Source organism: Zosterops lateralis (genome assembly GCF_965231275.1).
Source record: "Zosterops lateralis genome assembly, chromosome: 4".
Taxonomy (NCBI): domain Eukaryota; kingdom Metazoa; phylum Chordata; class Aves; order Passeriformes; family Zosteropidae; genus Zosterops; species Zosterops lateralis.
In genome coordinates, this window is record NC_139765.1 from 65,771,755 (window position 1) to 65,799,606 (window position 27,852).

At 40.9% G+C, this 27,852-nt stretch overlaps 1 protein-coding gene across 3 annotated transcripts in view; it reads right to left on the reverse strand.

The window, feature by feature from the left end:
- Window positions 1-1,017: 1,017 nt before the first annotated feature.
- SEMA3D (semaphorin 3D) overlaps window positions 1,018-27,852 on the reverse strand; it is a 133,856-nt gene continuing 107,021 nt past the window's right edge. For 2 of the 3 annotated variants that reach the window (XM_083860276.1, XM_083860275.1), the window contains exons 12-18: window positions 24,778-25,000; window positions 21,674-21,762; window positions 19,625-19,666; window positions 18,246-18,403; window positions 16,164-16,228; window positions 13,847-13,986; window positions 1,018-4,002 (exon numbers count right to left, since the gene is read on the reverse strand). In XM_083860276.1, the coding sequence (XP_083716402.1) occupies window positions 3,589-4,002; window positions 13,847-13,986; window positions 16,164-16,228; window positions 18,246-18,403; window positions 19,625-19,666; window positions 21,674-21,762; window positions 24,778-25,000 (1,131 nt within the window). In that variant the 3' untranslated portion in view covers window positions 1,018-3,588. The remainder of the gene's footprint in view (window positions 4,003-13,846; window positions 13,987-16,163; window positions 16,229-18,245; window positions 18,404-19,624; window positions 19,667-21,673; window positions 21,763-24,777; window positions 25,001-27,852) is intronic. The other variant, XM_083860277.1, reaches the window with a different exon arrangement.

Here is a 27,852-nt window from a genome sequence, read left to right on the forward strand (position 1 = left end):
ACCACTCTGCTCCTGCTGGTCACACTATTCCTGATCCAGGCCAGGTGCCATTGGTGTCCTTGGCCACCTGGGGACATGCTGGCTTCATGTGCAGCCACAAGGACCAGCACCCCCAGGTCCTTTCCTACTGGGCCACTTTCCAACTCCTCTACTCCAGCCTGTAGCACTGAAGGGTTTTTTTTGTGGCCTGGCACACTTGGCCTTGTTGAACCTCATGACATTTGGATCAATGCACTAAGGGATCTGTTAAAAAGCTACAGCTATTAATGTGGAGGCAATTTTTTTCCCCACTCTGTACCAAAAATTTATTCAATTTAAATTTTTATGGTGCTCTTGAAAGAGGCAGGGCTCAGTTTCATTTTAACTATAGGCCTGTTGTGGCTCGTAGTACAGCTCATAGCAGCCCAGCTGACCCCCAAATCATTGAATTGAAATTTAACCAGACTTCAAGTTGAGTCTCTAAATTACAGAAAAGATGAAACCTTTTTGAAAAGTGGAGGATACTCCGCTACAGTTTCCTGTCTAGCTCATCTTCTGAACCTCCCTCTGGGACTGCAGATTGTGGAAAAGACCCACAGCTCCTTCTGTTCCTGGGTTTGCATTGCCTATCAAAACCCTGCCTTACCTCCAGCAGTGATTCTCAGTCTCTCCTATCCCTCTCATTCCTTGGTCTCCAAGTCCTCTGGCTTCCTTGTATGTGTATTACCTGCACCATATGAGGTGTGCTACCCCAGCCAGGTACAGCATTTATTTTACCCAGTGTATCAAGCCACAGACTTTTATCTATGTGGGATTATTAAATATGTTCCCTGGGGTGGCATGAACCCAATGCAACACACTGGTCTGGAGGATATTGAATTTATTTCCCATGATGGAAGAGGTCTTATATCTCACTTGGGGTTTTATGCTACTACTGTACCCTAGGCTGATGAGGTAATTTCTTTAGGAAGAATCTCATTGCAAGAACATTTGAAATAAAAGAAATGAAAGCAGTTTTTAAGAGCAATAACATTTTAATTCAACCATATAAATCTAATGTTCCCAGTACTGAGACCCTTATCCCAGAATTCTACTAAAGTCAGTCGAGGGGGGGCTCACTTGTAGAATACAAACCCTCAATCATACCCAAACATAAGTCAGATTATTTAGTTGTCATGGAGGAGAAAAAGTAAGAAAAAAGACCCAGCTTTGCTTTTTTTACGAAGTAGGCAAATGTGATGAGAGTTGTCAATTGAAGTACCATGTCAGTACTGGTGAGAAGAGTGGATCCTCTGCCACTGCCTGGGAATGCAGGCCACCTGCCATTCCATAGCCTTGGTGTGGTTCCACTCCTTTCCTTAATGCCCAAGCAGGACAAATGGGACTTTGAGGACTGATAAAAATCTAATAAGGAATAACTAGGCAGGTTCTGCATGGCGACAGCACAATCTTCCAGCCAAGAATATTAAGTATCCCTGCACTTTATATTTAGTAGTTTAATACCCCCCATACCTTCCCTAAGTAGTCTTAATTGGCCTTAAAATCAAGGTACCCAAATTGATGAGCCTCTTGTGAAATGCCTGGTCTACATTATTTTGCAGCAAAAATGCCAAAAAGTTCTCTGCATGTTCTCAAAGTTCTGTATGACTGGTTAGTATCTTCAGCATCAGTCTTTGTGCTGATTAAAGGTCCTGTGCTGAGAAACTCCCTCCTCCCCACAGATGTATTTTATAATATTTAGCACTCAGTGCTTTACACTATCAAAGCATTGTACGCATGCTATCTAATATCTCCTAATTAACTCATACATCTCCTATTAAAAAAGCATCTAAAATTAATGACATATGGTATCGCTGGCTTTTGTACAACACATGCAAACGCAGCTTTCGGGTTTTACAAGAAATGTGGGTAAGCTGAGATTCCTCTCTGAAATCTGACAAACACTTTGCCATATCCGACTTTCAACACAGAGGAAATGAACAACGATGCAGATTGGACCTTCACAATTTTAGATCTGTGACTGAATGCGCACACAAACACCAGCATGGGCGAGGGCTTCAGAGCCAACAGTTTTGGTCCCTTAACGAGGTGCACATCAATTGCACGGGTTTCCCACAGACTTTGCTCTCGAGATGTGTAGAATGCATGAGAAACAAGTAAAGTCTGTCATTTTGGTATCCATCAAAGCTGTCTTCCATGTGAGGAAGTGGCTAATTTGTCATTTCACACTCAAAAAGGCGTGAAAGTCAAAACGGAGAAGGTTAGATGGAAGAGAGGAGAGGGGGGCTGTGACTCATGAGAGAAGACAGTGGGCCTGATTTTGAGCTTGTGTTTGTTGCTGCACATCAGGAATAAAATCAGTTGAATAATATTGATGTAAAACAGACATGATGAGGCCAGTATTTCTTGCTTACTTGTAAAAATTTACATTATTAAACCCAAAATATAAACCAAGGAACACTTTACAAATGAAATTATGGTATACAGCAAATTTCTAACTTACAAGTTTTATTTACATGTGGACATCTCTTATTTAATTATAATAACAGTATTAATTCCAACAATGCAAATTTTCAACTTAAAAATACATAAAACCTTTGAGAAAAAATCCCAAAGAATACACACATCTGAGGAATGTCAGCTCTGTGTCAAAAGCACTGGTCTCAGCCAACTACATATTTCCCTCATCGTCTTTCATTTTAGCCTTGTTGTTGTCTTTTTTCTTTTCCTCTGCATAAAACAAAGCAAACAAAGGGCCAGAGAAACAGTCCGAGTCAAACCTTTAGAGACATAGGAGAGGTGCAGGCAGGAGTCCCATTATTTGTTAATAGGATTTGTGCACATACCTCCCACGACCACTTAGGAAATTTACTCCCAAGCATCTCAGTGGCAATTTCAATTAGAGTCAACATTTCATTTCAGCAGATGGACTGCAAACTGGTGGCTACTCAAACACTAACGAGTAACGCTCGATAATTCCCCTCTCTTAAACTATGATTATGCTTTCTCTTTTTTATGGGGAGAATGAATGCTGTCCCTAAGCCAAAACTTAATTTGATTTTTTGCTGTGCCTCTCTGTGCTAGCGAAACCCACCCATGTGCCTGTATACAGGCCCAGTGGGTAAATTAGTGGGTATTTTTGCAGATCTGTCACACATTTCTACCATGCTTCTTACTCAGAAAGATGCCAAAGAACTGGAAGTACATCTGCCTTCCCCTGAAATGTAGCCACCTCTGGGGTGGAATGTGGCAGCAAATGTTAATACAGGAACACAAACACTAAATCCTATGTGAAAATTATGCAGGAAGTAAAGAACACAGCTCACACAGTCTAAGGCTACCCAGAAATTAGCTAAAAGTGTACACTTTTTCTTTTTTAATGAATGCATTTGAAATTATCGCCTGGTTTGTGGCACTCCAATAAGGAATATCTCATTTGGCATTGAATCCCACTGTACATTCTCACACAGATTAACAATGATGGTAAGTTTTCTGATTTCAAGAAGAAGCAGTACTAATTCATAGGCAAGATGCACAAAACCAGAACACAGTATTTTAATTTTTTTTTTCTCTATGGAAAATGTCCTTTCTTTAAATAGCATTTACAAACTACGTCGATGGTGGCCTGGCTGGCTCGTGGTGCCTTCGGTTTCGCTTTTTTTTCATCTCCTGCACATGCTTCCATTTGGCACCGCCTTTGTTCCGCTGCCGCCGCTTCTCGCGGTGCCACATCTGTTCACAGTACTCATCCAGGCTAAAGCTGGGGCTGCTGACCAGCTGGATGTAGTCCTTGTACCTCAGCCGGGACTCCGTCAGCAGATCCCTCACCCGGCCCTCCTCGTCCTCAGTTTTCTGCGTGCTTTCCATCTGCCCATTCTCAATGACGTTTAAGTTCAGCTTGGCGATGGTGTGGACGAAGGTGTGCTCCTGGGCTTTGCAGAAATAGGCTCCTGCGTCCCTCCTCTGCAAACTGCGGATCAGCAGCCCGTGCTCTGTTTTAATGATCCTCTCGTCGGCCTTCAGCTGTGGGGTTGGACAAGAAAAGAACACAGGAGGTGAGGCTCATTGTCACAAGGAGATGTGTGTCAGTGCTGTGTCAGTGCTGAGGTGGAGACAAGGCCTGGCTGGCACATGGTGTGTCCCATCCCCACGGGGCAGCTGGGACAGACACCAGCAGTTCCTTCAAGGCCCTAGTCCTGCTCCTGACTGCAACATCTGGATCACGGACACTCAGTGTGCAGTAGCAAAAGACACATGCTGCACAGCTGACAGGACAGACAGCAACACTCACCACAGTGCAGCGAGTGAGGCTGCATTCTCCAAGGAAGGAGAGCTATTTACTGCCACAAATCCCATTCATTTTTTTAACTGCTCCTTTTGAGGTATCTGTAATATACCCAAGTTCCATTCATTTTTTTAACTGCTCTTTTTGAGGTATCTGTAATATACCCAAAATACCAGAGTGCTTGTGTGTATCTGCAGTGCTGAGGCCCTGTTACAATGAATATGAATACTACTACTGATTTTTATGGTGAAATGCAGTGTTTCTGATCTCCTTCAACCAAGTTTTACGAAAGGAAGTTGATCCTGGCTTTGACTCACTGAGATGTGATTAAAAGCAGGCAATAAAGCTGGATGGATACAACAAAGTACAGTACTTTTATTGCTAAGATCTGTGGAGAATAACTTAGAGAAAAACAAGAATAAAAAGAACCTAAAACCCCAAACAAAATAATACGATTGCAAGTGGGAGCTAAAGTCTGACAGCATGGAAGTGTAATTTCATTTATGAATAGAAGTATTAAAAAAAATACAGTTTCACATGTTAAAAGTAAGGTGTACCTTAGACTAGTAACACTGTCAGGTAAGTTACATATCTGCTAATCTGAAAATTATTTCTAAAATAACCTAAACCAAAAAACAGCATCCCCCCCTCAAAAAAACAAAACAAAACAAAACAAAACAAAAACCAACCAACCAACCAAACAAAAAAACCAACCAACCAACCAAACAAAAACAAACAAACAAAAAAAAATAATAATAAAAAAAAAACCAAAAACAAAAACACAAAACCCCCCCCCAAAAAAAACAAAAAAAAAAACCAAACTCAAACTAAAACCAAATCAAAAAACAGAATGGGGCAGTGGGCACCTAAGTATTTTTGCATCTGGGAAACATAGAGGTAAGTGATTTCCCAAAAACCATATAAAGATTAGTAGCAGAGGTGGAAGTAGAAAGCAGAGCCCTAACTCCTGACATCTAACACCAGCATTTCCTTTGAAAATGATGCTGGTTTGTCCCAAGCTGTTCCCTCCCAGGCGTGCTGTGTTCTGCTGCCACACAGAGGCTGCAGCACAGCTGGCACCCACAGACCTGGATTGCTGCTGGAGGCAGCCTTGACTCTGCTAGTGGTATCACTGCCAAGGGAGAAAACTTCAGCTCAAGGCTGGGTAGTGGATTTGAGAAGGGAGGGGGGGTCTGGGGGCAGAAAGAACAAACACAGAATGTGCAAAATTTCCCAGAGTGCACATCTGACCCTCCAGCAAACTTCAGAGGATGAAGATCAGGGAGGCATAAAGATGACTAAATTAGATTTATTCACAGTGGGTAAGCTACATACTGTTTCTTTATGTAAAAAATCTGCACACGATTCCCTCTGCTACTCCATGGGAAAAAATTTATACATACATATGATTCTCCATCTGTTATGATGCTAACTCACTAGTACTTTATCATAATAGAGTCTCCTGGAGCAAAGAGATGGATGAGATGACCTTCCAGGGCTTTTAGCTTTACCCTTTCCTAAGTTTCTATGACAATGACTTTGAAATCATTAAAAAAGTTTGAGAGACCATATTGAGATCACCAGAAAAAACAATACACATAAATATAACACAACCAGAGACAGAGACTTTTGTTTCCCACTGCTTCAGCTGTAACAGTCTTCAATAATATATGGATTAGATAGGTATATAGGCAAGTCATATGGATGGATGGATACAGGCCTGTGTACTGTCACTGGTATGAGGGCAGCAGACACAAGAAATCACCTGCTACAAAAGCAGGTCAGATTGTAGCTCTGGTTGCCTGTTTCTCTGGCGAAGTACTTTTTGGCTCCTGCCCCCAGTTGTTGGTGTTGGGAGCTTTAGTTTCATTGTTTGTAAACTGTATAGAAGCATGTCTACTCTGTACCCAGAGGGTGAAATGATACAAATTTCAGGAAATTCCTGGAAAATCGATTGTCCTGACAACAGGTGCTACATGAGCACAAGCTACTTCTGATTTACCACACTGAGTTTAAACCAGAGATATTAGGGTAAAGCCACAAGCACATGCACAGAAGATAACAGGGAGACAAACTAGAAAAGGCTGCTCCTGTTTTGCAGAACCCACAACACAGTGCATGAGTCCTCAACTGGATCAGCTAGTGACACTTCACTTTTTTTATTTTTAAAGTAAAAACAGGAGCATAAAATTTACAAAAGAATCCACAAGTAAGGAGCTGTAGGCAGAAATATGTCTAGGGCAGGTGTTTCCTTGTGGTGCTGTGCTCCACAGAGAGTACCAGGAGCAGGGGCCAGGTAAAAGTGAGTGGAGGCCTGGCTTTTGCAACATGACAAGGAAATCCCTTTCTTCTGCCTAGTGCTTCACGTCAACATGAAGATCCAAGTTTGTGAAACTGAGGGAAAAGCATGGGAAGAAGCAGCAGCTAACTTCCAGACATTTGGGTTTCATAATGCACTGTGCAAAGACCAAGTTCCCACATTGTCTGAGTGAAAACAGGACCAATGTCTTTGAGCTTGGGGCTTGATGCAATCGCAGCAGTAGCATCTGCCTGCCGGTGGCTCTGCCAGTATTGTAGTCTCGAGCGTCTTGACAGCTGTGCACCTCCCACACTTGGAAGGGCTCCAGCTGGCTCCTTTGGCTGGCCGGGTGCCAGTCCAAACTGCCCTCCCTAGGGCTTTGCCTCTTTTCAGTAAAAGAAAGGCAGAATAATGGCAGAACTAGACTTGAAAAGATCGCTGGACCCCCAAGTCCAGCACCCCGCTACTCAGAACTATTTGCCAGTTGTGTAACAGCCATCACTTTTTAGTCATAAATGTGTTAACTGATGGAGCTGTTCCCCCCCCAACTTGGGACACTGCAGAGAAAGGTAAAAGTTTAAATTGGTTATGTCTCTTAATCCCAGCCCATCGTGACTCCTATTTTTAATGAAGCAGTGCTCCTACACAGTGTCCTGTGTTAACCTTGGACATTGATTTAGGGTGACTGTCACCTCCTCCTCTGTGCCTTCATTGTTCATTCCTTTCTTATCCTCTGGCAGGATAAAATTATAGCTCCGATTTCACACATATTGAGCAACACTTCATTACTGCTTCCCCCCCGCCACTTCTCTTTTTGGTATCCTGTTTATGTTGTTTTACCCATAGGTTCAGAACTCCTCCTGTCTTTCCTCTCTGCTTTCCTCCCCACAGGGCTCTGGAGTTTCATAAACACCTGGCATTTCATTACTTGGTAGTAGATCTTTAACCTTTCACTTGAATGTTCAGTGTGGTCTTTGGTTCCTGACCTATAGACGTAAAATGTATTTTATTAAATTCTGAGGAAAGTGAAAAGGCTACTTAGATAAAAGAAATTTTGTTTTGTTCAACTGTGGATTCACTGTTTCACCCCCCACGATGTCAAAATCAGTAACTCTTCTGAAATATTTCTAAATAGGATTTAACAATTCACCAGTACACAAGCTTAAATTTATAAAAGCTTGCTGACATGTCCTTAAATTTGAGCATACAATAAAACTTTAACATGAGAGACATAGTTTTGTTCCATAGGAAACAAAAAATCACAAAAAATGAAGCAATTGATTACCAATAGCTTTCTTTTCTTAGTGAAGTGGGAGCAGATTTCTGATGAGATTGTATCAACAAATTTTACTTTCATCTCTCATGAGAAGCATATAAACTTCCTAAAAATTACATTACCTGAATTATGGCACATGCCATAGATACTGGCAATGTATGACAAAGGGAAAAGATCCCCATGGCAAATCTATTACTTGACTTTCACAACCTGAATTTAAAAATGGAGAAACAAAAATTTGCCAATAATGATGGCAAATCTTTAAACAATCAGTAAGCTGGAGAACAGGATTTGAAAGTGCTGTGACCAGGTTAGGTCAATGCTTTTTGTCCTTTGCTAATGACGTGTTTAGATAGCTCCCTCTTTACAAATAATTCACATGTCAACTCTTTCACAGTTAAAACACTGCACCTGTCTGGGAGAAGAAAGTGGCTTCAAAGCCTGCCTTTCCTCATTAATCAACATGTGAAAAAATGTTAGAGGTAAGGCTGGACTAATCATGGGTTAGCTGCAACCCCTGAACAAATTGAGAGGGGGAGAAAAGAAAATTAAGAACATTTGCAGAGAATTCACATTCATCTCTGTTTTTCTATTGTTCTCTTTTTCATTCTCATCATTTGACTGGAAATAAAGATCACTCTAGGGTCTTTCTGACATTATTGTTACACATGATTGTTTCTCTTGTATGGGAAAATAATAATTTAGCTACAACACAGCTGTATAGTTAATTTTTTTTTAACATCTTTTTTTATTTACCAACAGCCTCAGGAAAAATGAAGAACGTGTTGCATTGCTGGTACAATGTCATTATGGAAATGCATGATTCCCATTAGTTTCAAGGTGAAGTTTTACTTCTTACTCTGAGACTAAACTTTAAACCCCTTTAAACTCCTCCATTCTTATCACTCCTCTAATATATCCAAATCAAATCAGAAAAATCACTCAGTTCAGAGTTACTTCTCTTCTTTCCCCATGAAATTGTCAAAAATATTAGTTTTACTTAAGACACTGAAGGAATTAGGAAAAAAAAGGGCAATGAGTTATATAATAAAATAAAAGAATGAAGGCATGTGAACTATAAGTAGTCCTTAGGCTGCAGAATTAATCTCTCTTTTTTTCTTTTTCCCTACAATCTTGACCTTCTTTCTCATTGACCTAAGGACTCAAACACTGAATTACACTCCCCTGACAGAAGGTACTACTGGAAATTCAGTCCTTGCTGTGTGTCCTCTGCCTTACTCAGCCATCACCCAACTCTTAGATTTCAGGGCTGGCACTGAATCTGTGGCCCTTTTTCTTAAGATTCTGCTAGATGAGGAAGTTGCCATCATGATGCAAAAACCTCCAGATGCAAAGAGATATGGAAACTTATGTCTTGGATAAACTGAAAAAAAAGCCTAAAATATGGAATGAAACAACATCTCCCTGCTCTGATGGGGGAGCCAGGTCACAATGTTGTATCTTGAAAAAAGTCCTGTCCAAAAGTGAGTCCAGCTCTTATATCTTGGTATTGATTACCAAAATATCAGGTGGTCCTTACGTTTGGTCAATCAGGAAAACACATTCTGGGCTGTAGAGCAGGAATATGGAAAGGGAGAGAAGTGCTGCAGGAGAAATTGGAATGTTCCCACACATTTTGATGGATTTATTTTCACCACCAGATATAAGCAGAGCAGAAAGAAGAAAGTTAGAAATGATCTGCACCTATTCTGTCACTTTAGACCATATGGTTTGCTCTGTCCCCTGCTGCTGAGGTGGCAGCTTGGCAGATCAGGAGCCACAGGAGAGTCAGGGTGAAGTGCAGCCTAAAGCAGAGGGGCTGATGCTTTTCAGAGGCACGAAGCACTAAATGCCTTTGTAGGGACCCACATATTTGCTTTTTGCAGTCCTGACACTTATTACATACATAAAAAACCACAGGACTTTTTTTGAGAAATAACTGGTATCTGCTTAAAGCTCCAAAGAGCTTCAGCAGTTTAAGGCAGCATGAACAGATGACGTCCCCAGAGTTTTTTATGAACTTCAGGCACTGAAACACTCTCCGTCATCCCAGTGACTAACGCTGCACGCACAGGAACAAACATGATCAATTGCGTGAGCAACACTAACCACAAAAGCACTAGATATTTGACTCCTGACCTTAAACCAGCCCTAAACTACAGGGAAATGTACTCCCACTGGCAGCAAAATGACCTGGTGACAGCTTCTGTACCACAGGAGATCCTGTCCCTCCCCACAGGTTGCTCTGCCTGGAAGTCACATTCTGAACCATGACCTTAAGGGTGAAATGTCAGGGACATCCTGCTGGGCCAAATGCTTCCCATCTAGTCTGGATTTTGCCCTTTCCCTTCCCTCAGGAAGCTGCAGTGCATGTCTGGGACAGTGCAAAGCCATCTCTTTGTAAAGCCAAGTTTAAAGACTTGCTGAGACATTATAGTTCCAGCCCTGGAACTAAAAGTCCGTAACCTAAGTTCCAGGTGCGTGGAGTCATTTGCAAAGCATGGTATCGTCATCACAATAAGTTACCCTGCTAAGACATGCACTAAAAGAATGCACAGTGTTATTTGAGAAATCTGCTGCAGGAAGGGAGACAGAGAGAGCAGAAAATATAATTGTAATGGGAAAAGTTATAGTAATGCACTGGTTGAGCAAAGATCAAGCTATACATTAAATATGACTTCACTGTTTCTATCACATATGGTATTTTCGTCAAACTGAAGTACTTTGAAAAGAAAGTCAATTACTCTGATCTTTGGATTTTCTAGGAAGGTGTCCAATCAAACTTTCACACTGATGAACTCATTTTCACTGGTAAGTCAAGTTAGAAGTCCTGGTAACATCAATTTCTGGGTCTACAAATTACCAAGGGATTAGCACTTTAACCATTTCACCCCTTATTCCATCAAATAGGAGGAATGATTGTTCAGCATCTCTACAGACCTGATCATTTCAGGGATCCATAAATGGAATTAGGAATTTAACTTTATGCATCTGAAAACATGTAATTCCTAGATGAATATAGTTATCTTAAAAATTAAACAAAAAACTTTTTTTTGTTTCTTTTAAGAATGGTATCTACTAATATAATAAATGCAAACTGAGTTTGCTCAGGAGTTCAATTTCTTAGGATCTTGAAATTAAGCTGCACCAGAATACTAGAAATTGTGGCAAACTTCAAACAAAATGTATATCTATACACTGTCTTTAAGTGACCTTATCTTCTAAGCATCAATGTGTGCATATACATTTCTATATGCTTTTATCTTCAGACTGAAAAAAAACCCAAACCAGAAAAAATCCGTCCAAAATCCCAACCAAAAAAACCCTCAAATCATCCCAAGAGATGTTTTTTACCAAAACTAGATCACAGAGGCACTGCTGTGGCTTTAGGCACAACATTTGCCTACTTTTAACATTCATATTGTAGAAAGTCTGTGCACATTTCTCCTTCAAATTTTCTACTAAATTTGCCTCAGAGGTTAATCCAGCCTTTTAGGAAAGATTTACTTTTCTCATGCAAACAGATGTCAGACTGTTTACACAGAGCAAGCCCAGTAAACATTGCTGTTAATGTGCAAAGACAAATTTTGTGTGCTTGCTGGGGCTTCTCATGTCTCCACACATGTGCACACATTCCCTAACTCCCTCCCAACGTGCACATCCTTGGCATGCTGGGCACTCCTGCTGTACTGGACATCACCAGGCTAGGCAAGTGGCATTTGTCTCAAAAAAAGTAGGAGGGGCCTGGAAACTGCCACAAAAAACCCTTTTGGAAATACAAAGTGTGTCAAGAAAGAGTATAGCCTTAATTTAGGCTGTGCTATACAGTTTAGTGTGCTGTAAATTTGCTCAAAATTTGGTTTGACCTGCAGTTTGTTCTACAATCAAATAAGAAAGATAGCTTGAGCTTGGTTCCATGACCTTCAGAGGCCTAGCTGAACCTGTGATTTATGAGAAAATCAACTGATAATATCTTTTTTCCTTAAATTGACACAGATAGACTCAAAAGCAGACCTTCAAAACATGCTTTTAAGTCTTGAAAGTGTAATCTCCTATGATATAGAGATATTACATTCTTCATAGGGAACTGGCTCATTTATGCAAAGTTTGTAGTTAACAGTATAGTTGTAATACATTATTTTTAAAATTATTGAGTCTTCTCAACACTTGACATAACTTTTCATTGAGAAAAGAAAAAGAAAATCACACACAAGAAAAGAAAAACAAGAACAAACACCCCCTCTCCCCTCTCCCCCCAAGTCAGAAACCTATTAACTATCTGCTTAAATTTACTTTAAAATTAGTCTTAAACACACAGTAAGAATTAGGAAAGTACTTTACTTGTTTCCCTCATCAAACATGTGAGTGCATTTACAAACAGCTCCCTTATGGAAAGTGAGAAACTCCTGTATAGGAGAGCAAAGGTAACTCCATTTCAGTAAAAATTAAAAACTGTAGGTCTTTAAATGCCTATACACTCTTATCTGGGTGTGCACTTCAACCTCCTGTGCCTGAGAGGGTGCTTGGCTATCTGATCAGAAGGCTTTTTTTCCCACATATGGGCTATAATGGGGGTTACAGGTAGTATTTCACCTGTCTAAAAATTAAGACAGTATTTCACCTGTCTAAAAATTAATTAAGATTTTTTTTTTCCCCAGCAGAGGAAAAAAGTTTTATCAATCCAAAGCATGTGTAGGAGAAAGGGAATAAATGAAAAGTACTGGAGTGTTACAGTCAACATACAGACTTGTTGGTTTTTGTCTTATCTGGTAGAAAATCAGAAGTATCCCCTAACTTCGGCTTTCTGGGCCAAGACATAATTGGGGTTGCAACTCTGGGGTGACTATCATGAGTCATCTCACCCAGAGGTGATTCTCTCATGGACACCTGCCCTGGCCTGCATCTCCCCAGCCTTTGGAAAGGACCAGCACACTCCCTGCACTCAGGAAGTCTCACAGGATGAATTATCACTGAGAGTGAAAGACCAGTTGTATGTTTGATAGTTCCTGTCATTTAAACTAATTTTTGTCTTGGATGAATACTTAACAGAAAAGCATATCTAGCACCTGGGACCAGATCCTTTGAAAGAGCAGTTAATTTCTCTTCTTCTTCCCTGTTGCCATGGTTGCCATCACAGCAGGACTTGGCCTCAGACACAAAATCACTCATGCAAAAGAAAGGCTATGAAAACTCCTGAGGTTTGAAACTCACTCACAAACCCAGTCCAAAGCAGTCCCAGTACATTGACCTTTTAGTCATGTTGGGGAGCCCCTTTGTCACTAGCTCAGAGAGAAATCATCAGGAAATTGTGCAAGGGGGTTGCAGTGACCTGGAGGCTTCTCCAGAGCTTCTCCATCAGTGAGGACCCCAAAGCTGCATCTCAAAGGAATTATGAGCCATCACAAATCTCACTGCTTTCTACACCAGATGCATGGAGCAATCCTTAACCTGAATTCTCTGCATCAGTGCAGACTGCCATTAAAGCAAAATTCTCAGACTCCACTAACAAGAAAAAAGCAAATAAAAAGCCTTTTTACCACACAGACCATTCCTCCTCTGGGGAGAGATGGAGAGAAGCAGCAAATCATACATGCAATTCTTAGCTACACTGCTTAACATGGCAAGGGAAAGCAATCAGACACTAAACAGAGCTGAGATTTTATTGAAACACAGTGTTTTGATCATACTTTTACCTACCAAAGCAGATGCATTAATTATCAGACAAAACAGCTTTGGTTTTTTATCACTGATCTATAGTATCTCCTTTTTATTTTTTTTAATAGGATAAGCAAGTAAATCAAAATAAATACTAAAATCTGCTTATGGTACAGTGCAAATGGCTTCTCTCTTCCCCACTGCATGCCCCAAATGGTGATAGCAGAATGCTATGTGATACCTAAGGTGAGGCAGGGAAAAGTAAAACATGGACTATTCCCAGTAATTCCTGCCTCTCAATGCTCAACTGAATTCTCTATGGAGGAAACCTGCCTTGGTGATTATAACTTACCTCTTCTCGATGTTCTTCTCCAGAGCGTTGCACATACCACCTAATAGAGGCTTGCTGGGACTTAGGAGTACATTCCAGAAAAGTTGAATTAAATTCAATGCCAAAAATCACCTTTTCATCAGCAGTTTCATGACTAATGCCTGGAAAGCAAACATGGTACAGGAGATTAACCCTGACCTGCTTTTTAAAGCAATGGGAAAACAGCCTGATTCAGAACAGATGCTAGAAGAGTGAGTGAATTATAAAAACGCAAAAGGAAACTTAACTTTTAGCTTAAACTATAACTATGAGGATTTAGAGGTGGCTGCTAACCTTCCTTCAGTGCAACTGGTTTTTAAGGAGGTCAATAAAACCTGTATCATGAGCTTGCTCCATTTTAAAGTTCAGGCTTTCACCTATGAGGAATTTAAAATCTGACATGTATTTTTCCTTTAAGTAATGCAACTACTAAACCTGAGCTAAACCTGTTGAAGTTAGATTGTATGGCCTGGTTTGTTCACCCAAAGGAGTCACAGGGCTAAAGTAAACAAGTTTGCCTCCCTTCAGTGTAATTTGAAATGCTCTGCAGTATGTTTCAGAACAAACATTTGAAGGAGCCATGAGGAGATCTGAAATCCTTTCTTGGTCTTCTGTAAATCTGAGCAAATAATTTCTAATCTCTGCATCTTCATTTTTCTTTCTAGTCTTTCTTATCTGTCTCTCATCTACTTTAGCAAGAGACTGAAGCTGCTACTTATGCCCTGTGAATAACAGAAAGGAAGGTGGAAGCAGTGGTGCCTCCTGAATCAAAAGTTAGCTCCACATCAAAATTTGGATTATGCTTTCAATACAACAAATACCTGTATGAGATCTATAGAGATTCAAGCTCTCTGCATTATTATTGTTCTCCCTGTGCCACTAAGATTTCAGTAGAGCCAAATGACTTCATTCAGCAAACAAAGTCTCTGGGAGAGAACCTCACACAGTGGAGCACTGAATTTACATAAGTTTAGGGACCATACTAATTATCACAAATGATCTAAATAAGCCAAGAGCCTGGAGTGACAAAGGTCAGTTTCATGGGTTTACAGCACACAGGAGTCACTCCCAGGGGGATAAAACTGCTATTGGTGGCACTGTGTCAGGGCAAAGAATTAATACCAATTTCTGTGCTACGAGACTGTAGATTTGTCTAATAAAGCTAACTCTTCCAGTATCTCTTTATCCTTCCAGGAAAATGTGACACTGTCAGCCTTTCTGCTAGGGTTTCTATAACCTTGAGCTTTGCACAGTGTCAGGTATCAGTGTTTGGAGAGTCATGGCAAGCAGCAAGCAAGGAAATTTTTGCCCTTGGGATGAACAGGAGTTCTGTCGTTGACTTTGATGGAAATGAGATCTTACCCTGACTTTTTAACTATGTCTGCAAGCACACATGTACAGTCAGAGCCCTCTAGACTGTGCAACAGACTTGAGGCTTTGATCCCGTGGCAAGCAGCTCTGATTTCTGCACTGCCTCCCACTGCGGTCTGCAGCAGGCACCCAGCACCGCAGCGGCACGGAATAACCGGAGATCAATGGGAAGAGATGGCTTGTCCCAAAGCCAGGGCTCGACGTGGTGATACAATCAATACTGTTTTGTCTGGATTGTTCACTTTAATAAGCAGCTAGAAGAACCCCAGACAAAGCCACGCTTGGGTTTGAATGCTATTCATTTACTTTATGCTGCCACAGAGATTGCTGTGTAACCGCAGGGTTTCATACTGACATTGCTTGCTGAGAGAGGAGGGCTGCAGATGCCAGAGGAGCAGCCAGACCCTTTGGCATCTGAAAAGAGGGTGTGGGAAAGGGAGGGGGATGTGGGCAGGGAGAAGGGGGTAGGTTCTTGTCAATAACAGGAGTATTGTGGGAAGGGGAAGGGGCTGGTTTGACAGCTGCAGCTCAGCCTTGGGGCCTGTGTCAAGTGGCAGAGGAGAGATGGCAAGTTCCCCGCCCAGCCCTGCAAGCTTCCCTGTGGGATTTGCTGCCCTGTTTCTGGATGGAACACCATGCACATCCCATTAGCTACTTTAAGGGCCATGTGTGATGTTTTGGTGTCAGTGGCATATCTCCCTGCCAGGTGTGAGTGCTGGGGAGGGTTGCCCATAAGGGATGCAAGGGTGACATCCCATGCCAGCTGCCCCTTACCAGCTGAAAATTTAACTCTAAGAGGGGTAATGGATATGAGGTGTGGCAAAGGCAACTGTTCTGTTGAGCCCAGCAAGTTTTTGGAGACAAAGACCCTCACAGCAAAATCTGCTGCCTAAGCAACGAAAGAGCAGAAAAGGTGAAAAATACTCACTGTCTTCCACATCCCAGCACTGTGCAACTGGGTCTCCATACTTGACATCTTGTCTTCTGGCGCGCCTATGGGAAGAGCATGCAAACTTGTAACACTTCAGACATAATTGCTGGAATGCAACAACAAAATACAGAGGAGCTCAGCAGATGTGGACTTGCATTGCTCCCATCCTACTGCTGACAATTACAGTCTTAACTAAAACCAGTCTCACCCTCAAAGCAGCATGTGGCCTAGAGAGATTTGTACAACTGACATCAAGAGAAGAGCTCGTGATTTGGGAAAACCACTGGGAGGGGAAAGAAAAAAAGTGAGAGAAAAATATCTGCCTAAAATAAAGAGCACGTAATATAGTGATAGAAAGGCTGTCCAAACTTGCTTTAGGAGCACAGATCTCCTGGTGGGGTGGACTGTGTTGCAAATATCCAAAAAACATTTCATGTTGTAGATCATGAAAAAGATCTGAAGTTCAACAGGTGATATTCAAAATAAAGCTCAGTATTAGCCCAAGGTAATACTGACTAATAAACCAATTACTAAAATGAAGAGAGAAGAGCATGTATTTTAGTTTGCTGACAAACAATTGACAAATCTGGTTATCTTTCATCTTTGTGGACTGAAAAAACATAAGGCAATGGTCTGAGATGATCTACTAACTTGCTCACCAATCTCTGGGTGTGTTACATGAACTCATCATGATTACTGTTATTTCAGTGTAATAGCACTAAAAAGAAAGTAAACTCTTTCTCTGTGTATGACTGCATTTATTTCACAAGAGCTATGTGAAATGGAAACTTTTTCAACTTTTCAGTAGAAGAAATGGAGACCCAGGAAAGAACTGGTTCTTTCCTCACAAGCAGCAGCATTGGGACCTCCTGTGTGCAGAGCAACGCCTCGGAAGGCAAGCAGGTTGCCAAGGCCAATGTGTCCATTGAGCAAAAGCTGTAGACATGCTGGAAGCACAGACTTCAGCACAGAAGGAAAACATTCAACTAACTGATCTACTGCAGGATTCCCAGGGCCAGTCACCCATTCTTTGTTTTGGAGACACAGACTTTTGGCCTTCCCTCCGAACTGCACATCTGTTAAAAAGCACGGACCATCGATCTCCGTGTCCCAGTCCACCCCAGACTTCAGCAAGCCTCACGTGTCACTAACTTTGCAGTGAGCCTGAACACTTGCTTTTCTCCTTTCATTGATGCTTCTCTGAATTTAGTTTGCTTTGGCAATGAGGGAGAACACATAAAGTTTCTTGACACCATGACATGATAACTTATGAGTCATTAACTTCAATGGCTCAGGACCCAGCCCTGTGACCCTTAAGGTAGAGTGTCATTCCCAGAGCCTGAGCTCAAACTGCAACTCCACTGCAAGAATTACTGTCAGGAGGACTTTGTCCGAAGTGGAATGAAGAGCTTGTGAAGGACTCTGGTTCCAGCAAAATCAGCCAAAAACTTCGGGACACACATCCAGCAGCTTAGGCACCGCACTGCTAGACCCTGCAGTGTGCTCTCCCTCCATCCAGATCCAAGGTGCTGTCCTAGCTGGTGGGTACACAAAATTCAGATGAAGCTTCTTTCACTATGGAAAGACTGCTGCCAATGTGGTCAATCATGGTACTTAAATCTCTGTCTCCCTCTCATGGCTAGACCACAAATACAATTCTTGGGTTAGGTCAGGGAATTAAATATATTTTATTATTGACCACTCTGGGATGCTATGTTTAACTCTGATTTCTGACTACTATGAAAAAGTCAGAAGTTTAAGAGAGGCTCTTGCCTCTTGGGCAGAGATAGCCACAACCTGGACCTCCATCTGAACATCTTGTGCCTTAAAGTATTCAGCATTAAAAAGTGATGGATTTATGATGTTAGCTGCAGTAGCCAAGTTACTGTCACACACACTTAAACAAAGCTATGTTGTCTTCACAGCTCCTTGAGCAGAAATGTGAAACATGGCCAGGGTATGATCACATTTTAAGGCAAATGATATGCTAAGTAAAAAGGCAACAAGTTATGAATTGGAACATCTAAAATTCTTGCAAGCAGCAAGATGTTTTACAGCACAGTGTGATTTTTTTCTTACCTTTTAGAAGTGGGGGCATATCTGGAACAAGAGTTTCCATCCCAAGCACAGTATGGGTCTCTGGCAAGGCAGCAGTCTGCACAAGCCTTCCCATACGTGTGACATCTGTGCAGAGAGAGCTGAACCAATCCATCCCTGGAACCGATGTACAACTGTTGCTGCAAATCAGGCAAAGCAAATTAATTAGGAGTGTTCTCCAAGTAGCCACTGTAAAAAGTTCCCTTCTTCAGTGCCACACTGAAGATTTTAATCTTATCCCAAATTTTGTAAAACAAGGGAATAATTCCTCCTTTAGTGTAAAATGCTTCTCAGGGCTCAATGTGAACTGGCCAGTGCCCATCCACCACAGCAACACAGCAAAGAGAAAAGGGACTGCAGTCCTGGAAAGACACCAGCACTCAACACCCTCACACCTTTAGATGTGTGCTGTAGTAAAAGATCAGAAGCAAACCACGGAAAGAATGGCTTAATAACACGTTTAAAAACGAGGGGCTGGATAGTCGTGATGTTAACAATCTGGGAACTAGGGGTGACCTTGTGTGAATAAACTTCATGTTCTGGTTCTGATCCTGAGGTAGGACGGGGATAATGTTACTCCCCTCTCCCCAACGTGCAAGCGGATTGCCTGTGGAGCCAAGGGTGGTCCAAGCTGGAGCTGGCTCATGCAACACTTCCATCTGGCCTGCCACCTTTTTTCATGGGAGATGGGACCCAGCTGTACTGTGCGTGCCTGAAAGGCAAAATACCTCCTCCTGTGCAAGTGAGCTATGCTGTGCCAGAGCTGCTCTGGCCACTTCTGCGGGTCAGCGAGGGGTGGCTCTGGTGTCACGCTGCCTCCTGAACATGCACTGAGCCATCACAGAGCTTGGGGCTGCCATAAAACCGTTTCCCATCAGGAGATACCGCACTGGGACCGGCCCCTGCGCTGCCAGGGTTGGACCACCCAGACTCAGGCTGCAGTTTTAGAGGAAGGGGACTGCTTGTGTGCATACAAAGTATAGCACAGCGAGGCCCTGATCTCTCCTGACTACTAATAAAAATAAAAACAAAAATAGTAATAATAATTTATTACTAGATTGTAAAGAGACAAGTATTTCTGGAGGCTGGAAAAAGAATGTGCATTGGCTTCACTTGCAAATCCCACTACCATATGACTAAAAGGTTTGTTTCCCTGAATAATTACCAGCTTGGGTACATAAATTACTGTTGTAAGCAAATAGGAATTAGGCAGGCAAACAATTTCAAACATATCTCCTTCCTTCCAGTTACATTTTAAGAGCCACCCATGGAAAGCTTGGCCACTATGCAACAGGCGTCACCTGAAAATAGGTGTTCAGTGCACCCCATTTCCTCCAGTAGTTAAACAAGATTATGATTACCTGTTTCTGAGAAATCTCCATGGTTGAGATAACTGAAGGATGCTGAAAAATAAAACAGCAAGGTGTATTAGTTTACAAATTCCCCTATCTTGGTGAAAAAGAGAGCAAAACCTAACATACAATAAGCAAATAAAGTTACAGTTTCATTTGCATGGCTTAAACAAGTATTAAAAAAAAACCAAACCAAATAAAGTTACAGTTTCATTTGCATGGCTTAAACAAATATTAAAAAAAACAAACCACACCCTCCCTCTCAAAAAAACAAACAAACAAAAAAACAAAAACAAAAAACCCAAACAAACAAAAAAAACACAAACAAAACAAACAAACAAACAAACAAACAAACAAAAACCAAACACCAACCCCAACAACAAAACAGACAATCAAGAAATTCATGCTTCCAAAAAGAACTTCCATAAATTTCCCCAGCTGGAAGGAGGGAATTAGCTTTAATTCCCAGAGTTTGTTATCTACCCCATCCTGGGCAATGAGCCTTCACATCAACTTTAGTTTGTATTAAGCACTATTTGAAAGGCTTAGTTGCCATTTAAGGGATACATAGGCAGATCCATGCACCAGGCGGTATTTCATGGCTATGAGAGACAGTGAAATTTTTGCCTGTGACTGATTTAAGAACAGCACAGAGCTCAGGGTATTATCTATCGCCCAACAGAAGATTAATCTAAGCCTATTGTTTAATATTAATGCAGTTTGAGGAAATAAAGCAAGTTTTTTCAACCATTACCCTCTTCAAATTTCTGGATTCAAAAACAAAGAGGTAGCAGTTATAAATGTTACCCATAAAAATATGAAGGAATGTCTGCTGAGTAGAAAAAAATGACCTCTTTTTTTGTTTTAAATATGATATGGCACATTTTCCCTTGACGTTATGTTTTAAGAATGCAGCAAATTGGTGCACATACTGGAACTGCTCATTATTTGGCAGGTCACCGAGCAATCTTAGTATTTTCTGAGTGATATTTATAATTGGTGTCCAAGACAGTGGGTAGAAGACATAGAGATCCTTTAAATCAAAGTTTCATCATACACATGACATATCAAAAGTTCATGAAGAAATGAACTCTTTGAAATCATTGTTAATGATCCTGTGCCTACACCTGGAAAAGTCCCAAATTAATTTCTTCAGTATGGACAACTTGGGCTGTACAGCACATAGGAGAGAGGATGTGTGAGAAAGTAATCAAAATACCATGCATGCAGATGAACTTGGATGGAAAGGCAAAGTGAAAACTGAAGAAGAGCTGTGCAGCATGAGAAGAAAGCAAAGTGAGAATGCAAAGAACTAAGAAGAAATTAATAAATGGTAAAGAAAATCAGTGGGGAAGACAAAGGTTTACATTTTTCTGATGTAAAAGTATGTTGACGTCAGCTCCTTTACCAGCACTGAAGTTAATCAGAAATTGTGGCTGTGTAACAAAAAGAATCTTGGGCTTTTTACAAGATGTATTTATGAAAAAGTCATTGGTGTTAGCAGGGTTCCAGTTACAAAATAACCAAATCAAAATGGTCAAAAATACTGAGTCAGCCTTCCCCAATAAATTAAAGCGCACTGAAAATCAAAACTAACTTACTTTTTATTTTTCTTACATTTTCAACTCCCAATGTTGCTATTTTAAAAGATTTCTCTGCACCCATGGAATTCTGTGTGTTTGTCCTTTAAAAAATATGATTCTACCTAGAATACTGCCAATGCCAATTGGGCCATAGAAAATTTTACATTAAAAATACAACTACTACTATTTTAATATGTATAAATTATAAAACATACGGGCTCATGGTAAGATTTTAAACTAGAACAAAGCAGGCTAAATGTGACTTTCTATGGGTTTGAAGAATCACGGTCTGTTTGGTTTTGGACATTTTTCAATTGACTTGCCCAAAGAATACCAAGGCATTTAAAAATTTACGTACCGTCCCTCTGGAAACTTGAACGAGTTACCGTAAACAAACAATGAGCAGACAAAGCCACTTTGGGCCACAAAGTCCCCTAAATAATATATAATTGATGTTGTGGCTATTAATGCTTACCTTGAATATCTGCAGCTCTTCCAGGACCACCTCCTCCTTGGTCCACTTCTCTTTTGTGATACTCACAACCTTCAGGACTGTGCCTACATCTGAAACAAATGTGCCTCATGTAAATAAAACCCACGAGTATGTTTCAATATCGATGGGCCACTCCATTCCCTGCACTGTAGATGAAGTTAATCCATGAGGGAAGTTGCTTTCCAAGCTCATCTATCACCACTGCATCCACTGCTGCCTGCAGAGCTCTCTCTATACAGTGCATTTATGGTTTCACTGAATGGCTGAGCCAACACAGCCACAAGGCTGCTCCTGGCATGGTCCAACTCTCCTGCTACACAAACACACAAACACACACAAGCATGTCCATACTGCCAGCTACGAGTTTCTGCACATTTTCCTGAGCCAGAACTGGGGCCCATCTGACCCCAAAGAGAACCAGCTCTAGGGACTATATTGGCAGAAAATTATTTCCTCTTTTTTACAGAATTCATTTGCTTCCACTATAGCTCCTTAATCAGAAGTAAGCTTCATTTTAATGCAAGGAGTTAAGCAACACACTTCTAATTTTATTTTTTTAAGGATTTTTTTTTAAAAAAACCCTTTATTCAGCATAATTACTTCTTTGGAGTCATCTAGAGATGTTTTTTAAGTTGAATCTATTCATCAATTTTAATCTGAATTGTTGCTTGGTGAAAAAAATAGCTGCTCATTTCATGTCCGACCATTACACATTAGTGAACCTTGAATGGCCTTAAAAAGAACTCAGAAATTGCTCAAGGGAAAAAAGTTGGGTGCTGGGATGTGGGAATGACACAGTGCAGCTTAGTCCTAAACTCTACACACAGCATTGAAATAATGAAAAATAATACACTATAAGGGAAAGAATGAGATTTTCATTCTTCTTTTCCCAAACTACTGAAGTTCATATTACCAATCAAAGCCAAATTATTACAGTTTGCCTTATGAATTACAGATTTTTTTCAGAGTTTTTTGACATAATTGCCAAAGCCTGCACATATACCAGTTCATGGTGTACAGTCAAACATATAATAAGCAACTGATCTGCTTCTCAATCTCCTGGGTTATTTGTTATATCCTTACTCAGTCTCTCTATATAATTTAAATTTTATCTTTGAGTCAATTTCTTTCCTTACAATGAGTTTAGAAGATAAAATAGAACAAAACCATGCACTAACAGAAGAGAAAACTTACTTTTAAGGAAGGCATTGCAGAAAAATAACTATCTGCATATTGTGGAGTGCCATCTAGTGACTGCATACTATTGCTGGCCTTGACATCTCTAAACCTGACTACTTACACTTGAAGTGTTGGTCCTAGTGCCAGGCAGGAACAGTTAACCTCAGAGTATTCAACTGCTGTTCTCTCAATATAATTTTATTTCTATGAAAAGCTTTAAAATGGAGGACAACAAATATCTGAAAGCAGCCTCTACAGCCACTAAAAGAGTATTTTGTACATTTTTACAAGTGAACTCTTTTTCTGGTAAGAGTGAGAAAAAGCAATTTGAAATTTAGCTGTTTGTACTGAGCACTCCCAAATCCTGGGCATCACACAGTTTGGGAATGAGTTCCTTTTACTCTGTTGACCATATTCATGTTGCTCTCAGAAAGCAACAAGCATTTTTCATCATGATGCCTAAAGCTCATCCCCAGCCTTCTCAGCCAGCAGGGGAGAAAACAGCACTTTAATGGTCTTTTTTAATGAAACTGTGCTTTTTTTCTCTGACACCACTGTACTGACTGGGGATCTCAGAGGGTCTGTAACATTGTCTTGTTTCGGAAGACAAGGGTTGTGAAACCAATTCTATTGAAAGACATAAAAATTCTGAGAGAGAGACTATCTCTAGACTCCTGTGTGGTGTAACACAGAAAACGTTTTAAGGCTGAGACAATCCACATGTTACAAGGGATGATGCTCTCTGACAATTCACTCCTTTCCTCAAATTACTTCAGAATATCTACACATATCAAATTGTGCTATACGACAAAACTTGCTCTTAGGCCAGATAAAATGCTGGGCAATCCAATAGCACTGGGGCAGGATTCAGACTGTAGCTCATGGCAGTAGCTCATCCACTGCACTTGGATAAACCTTGCCACCTCTATGCACCTCAGTTTCACCTTGTCTGAGATGGGGATAATGGCAGTGACCTCCTTACTAAAGCACTTAGATCTACCAGTGAAAAGTGCTTTATAAGACCTATACAGAATGAGAGTGAGAAAATGTTGAATTATGGGATAAGAACAAAAAACCCCAGTGAAGTAATGTGGTAGATTATTACTTCAGAAATGTTATGAATAGGTATATTCATATTCCTTAGCATATCTTGCTGTAGGGTGATTCATGCAGTGATTCAAAATTTAATTACTATGGGAAAAATAGGCCTTTTCCTCAAGGCATTTATCTATTATAAAAATGTAAATAGATACATAATTAGCCCTAGAAAAAACAGCAAAACAGGGGTTTTTTTTCCCTGACAGAATAGCTTAACCTCTCTCTGTTCAATCCTGGTTGTCACATTTGGAGCTATCACTACAGCTATTATTGGTTGCTAATTTATATCTTTAAAATTAGTTGAGTGGAATTGTTGCCTGAGGCTCAATTTGAAATCCTTAACTGTTCAGCATTGCCTGAGATAAAATGCTGAAGCATCATGTCACTAGCAATAATAAGAAATACTCCTTTAAGCTATCAAGGTAATTTCTTTTCTCTTAATAGTTTTATCGATGTGCTTTCAGCAGGAAGTGAGACTACAATGTAATGTGAAGACAGGCAGTAAGTAGTACTTGGAGGGTAAGAAAGTTCAGGTACTCTGACCCCTAAATGGTTTATCACCTAGGCAGCAGGAGGCATTAAAATACCAACAGCTGTAATATCTTGAACTGACAAATTAATTTAATTTAAGCACTTGCATGGAGACCTGGACCAGAACCAGGAGCACCTACATGCTTCCTGAAGCTGTATGCACAAGAAAAAATTGTTAATCTAGAGTTTTATTCAGCTTTTTTCAGGCTCTACTGGACTAAAGGTGCTCTGAAAGGATGGAGTTTGTGCAGAACGACACTGGAAGATCTCCCTCATACCTGTTCCTAGGAAAATGACATCATACTGGCCGTCCTCTGCCATGACGTGGTCCACCACAATCTGGGTGAGCCGATAGTCCACGTTGATGCGCGTGAACACCGGCGCTCCCGTCACTGGGTACACCGACTTGTACATCAGCGGGTGCCGCCTGATGAAACTGATCACTTCATCAGGGAAGTCCCTGGTGGACTTTATGAGAGGATCGTAGGTCTTGCTTGGGCACTGAATGAGAGAGAACAAGAAGGTGAGGGGAATTTTAGGGAAGGAGTACAAGTAGAAATCGAGTTTTCCGCAATAACGTTTGTAAAGACGGTAACTGTGGGAAATGGATTTGTTGAGGAATTCTCAAAGTGTGACAGAAGGCTCACAGAGTATGTGTCTGTAGGCAAACACCAAAACAGAAAATGCTGACTTAGAAATGCCATGGAATAAGACAGACATTGTTGAGAGAGAAATGAAACTAGAAACGAGTTTCAAATGATGGGTTACAAATAAGACTGGATACTTTGGAGAAATAGAACTGTAAAAGGTGCATTGTAGTAAGACTCACAAGGGTGATTTTTAGATGATTGGCTTTAAGGCATCAATGGCATTGTGTAGCAAAAGCTGATAGGCCAAGAAACACTTATAATATATTGCAATTAGGAAATAGTTGGCTTCTGATTGTGAACTGTAACATCTGTATTGTCTCACCCTTCACGAGGCTGAAAATGGAATATAAGTTTTTAAAACACCTCTCAGTTGTCCCATCTCTGGGTCAGAAAAGGATATAATCTGAAAAAATAATCGTATTTTTCAGTGATTCTTCTCGTCCCACAGCAAGACTTGCTCACCACGACCTCATTTTTTGAGAGAACTGCTTTAAAACCAGATGAATTCTCATTACGGGCTCACTGTGGGTGCGGTGAATTCTGCCTCCTTGTTCCCTGCCACACTCACAGCCGAATTATCACATTTGGTATTTTACACAGACAAGGAAAGTGAGACCAGAGGAAAGGAGACCTGTCATGCTCTGTAGGATTCACTTCAGGGCACAGCTGGCAGCACAGTTAAATCGGTTAAATTTGCAGAGCAGGTACCAGAGCAGGGGCTGCCATCAGCAAGCCTGGGCTGCCCTCCCGTGGCTGCTGCGGGAGGAGCGCATGTACTTTGAGTGCAGCATCTCAGGGTTTTCTGCTTTTAGTGTTTCCGTTCCTCTTTTCAAACCTGAATTTCTACCTGAGTTTCTGCCTTTGGCCTGAAATCAGAGGCCATAACTTTTCCCTGCATATGGCCTGAAATAAATTAATTTTCAGTGAACTGTACTTGCGACACATCACCCATATTTTTTTCTAAGAAAAAAGGTGTATTCTCCAGATGCCAGACAATCCTTGTGGCTCATTATCTCTCAAAATTGACTCATTCACTGAGCTGACACTCTTTTCAGCTGCTGCAGTATCCTTTTCTCTAGCTTTTAACAAAACAGTCTCATCCACTTCTGGTTCTTCAGACACTTCCCCAGACTGGGGTTCAATCCCACCTCTATTAGACTTCCACTGACAAACTGGTTACTCCACGTGTTTCGTTAGTTTACACAAAATTGGTTCCAACACATCTTTCCTGAAGACCACCCACAAACCTGCCTCTTCAACCTCCATCAGATTTTTCCCCTCTGTGCCTTTTGGGGTAAGCCCAAGTATAAATGTGCAGGGTGGTTCATTTTGGTGACACATAAATCTCTCATCACCTATCTCTGCTTTCCTTCCCACAGCTGTTTGCATCTCTTTTCTGTCCCTTCTTTTACAATTAGTCTCAAATCCAAGCCTGAGAAAACTTCTCTTTTGAATTTGGAGGCATCTAGATGTGTTACTAGGGAAATAAAATTCTGGATAAGATGAACTGGACACATTAGTCCAGTTGGTGACAACTTTTCATATATGTATTATTCATTGCCTTGTTTTTAATAGTTTTTAGCAAAGTAATCCCTGTGTTTACTGCCAGGTGGAGCTCTAACACAGCCTGTGAAGAAAGAAATGGGATCCAGTAATACCTCTGTAGGCTACCAAAAGAAAGTTAAGATTTATAGTGAAGTTGCTCTACAGTCCTCCTTCATTGCAATTTTTGACAGATAAGACTTTAGTTCACATTCCCAGCTATCCCGTTTGACATGTGTTGAATCTGTGGTGCCAGTGAAGGGCCTGTGGTTAGGATTTCTTCCACTATGTAAGGTAGAATAGCAACTAAACACAACTTTCTGACTGAGGGAAAAGCTTCACAAAAGTATCTGATACTACCCGTATATTCAGAAACAAAACAGGCCAGAAAAGCACAGACCAGCTGATGCTATATATCCACATCTATGGTCACATCTGACATGTCTGTTTGGATCAATTCCTGGTCTACCTTAGACCTCAAACATTGCCACAGCACTGCCACGGGGAAGGTGCCACTTGGAGCATGCCTAAAGTATGGCAAAGCCCATCTTAACATTAAACAAAGGAGTCACCAGGGTCTGCCTTCAACATCACCTCTGGTTTTAGGTAACAGACCTGCAGCTCCAGTGATTTAAGAGTGTGTAGCCTATTTCTATTCCTTGCTTCAACTGAATTTCATGGCTATCTAGAGAGCTAACAAACTTTGTGCAAGTGTTCACTTGCTTTGTGTTGTTTCCATCTGTGAGAGTTAAGCCTCTGCATCCCCATATCATAACAGATCTGAAATAGTTTATTGAAAAACATCTTAAGCCCCTGGATCACCTAATAGCTCTGGACAGTAAACCTGTGCCAGTCTGAATTAAGATAAATTCCATCACACAGTCATTTTTGTTTCATTGTACAATTCCATTTATGGCTGTGAAAGAACAGACAACAAGAAGAAAAAAAAAATATTGTATTGTCCTGTGATAACCACTCAAAAGACATTCCTTGAAATACAGGTGAATAAAAGTAAGAAAGAAGAAAAGGAAAGTCCTGTTGAAAATAACAGTTCCACTGGAAATACATACTGCAGGGAGCTATCCCTAGGAGGTTTGTGTCATGAGTACTGTAAAAACTTCACCCTCTGGCTTGCTGGGTATCATCCCCCACATTCTGGAT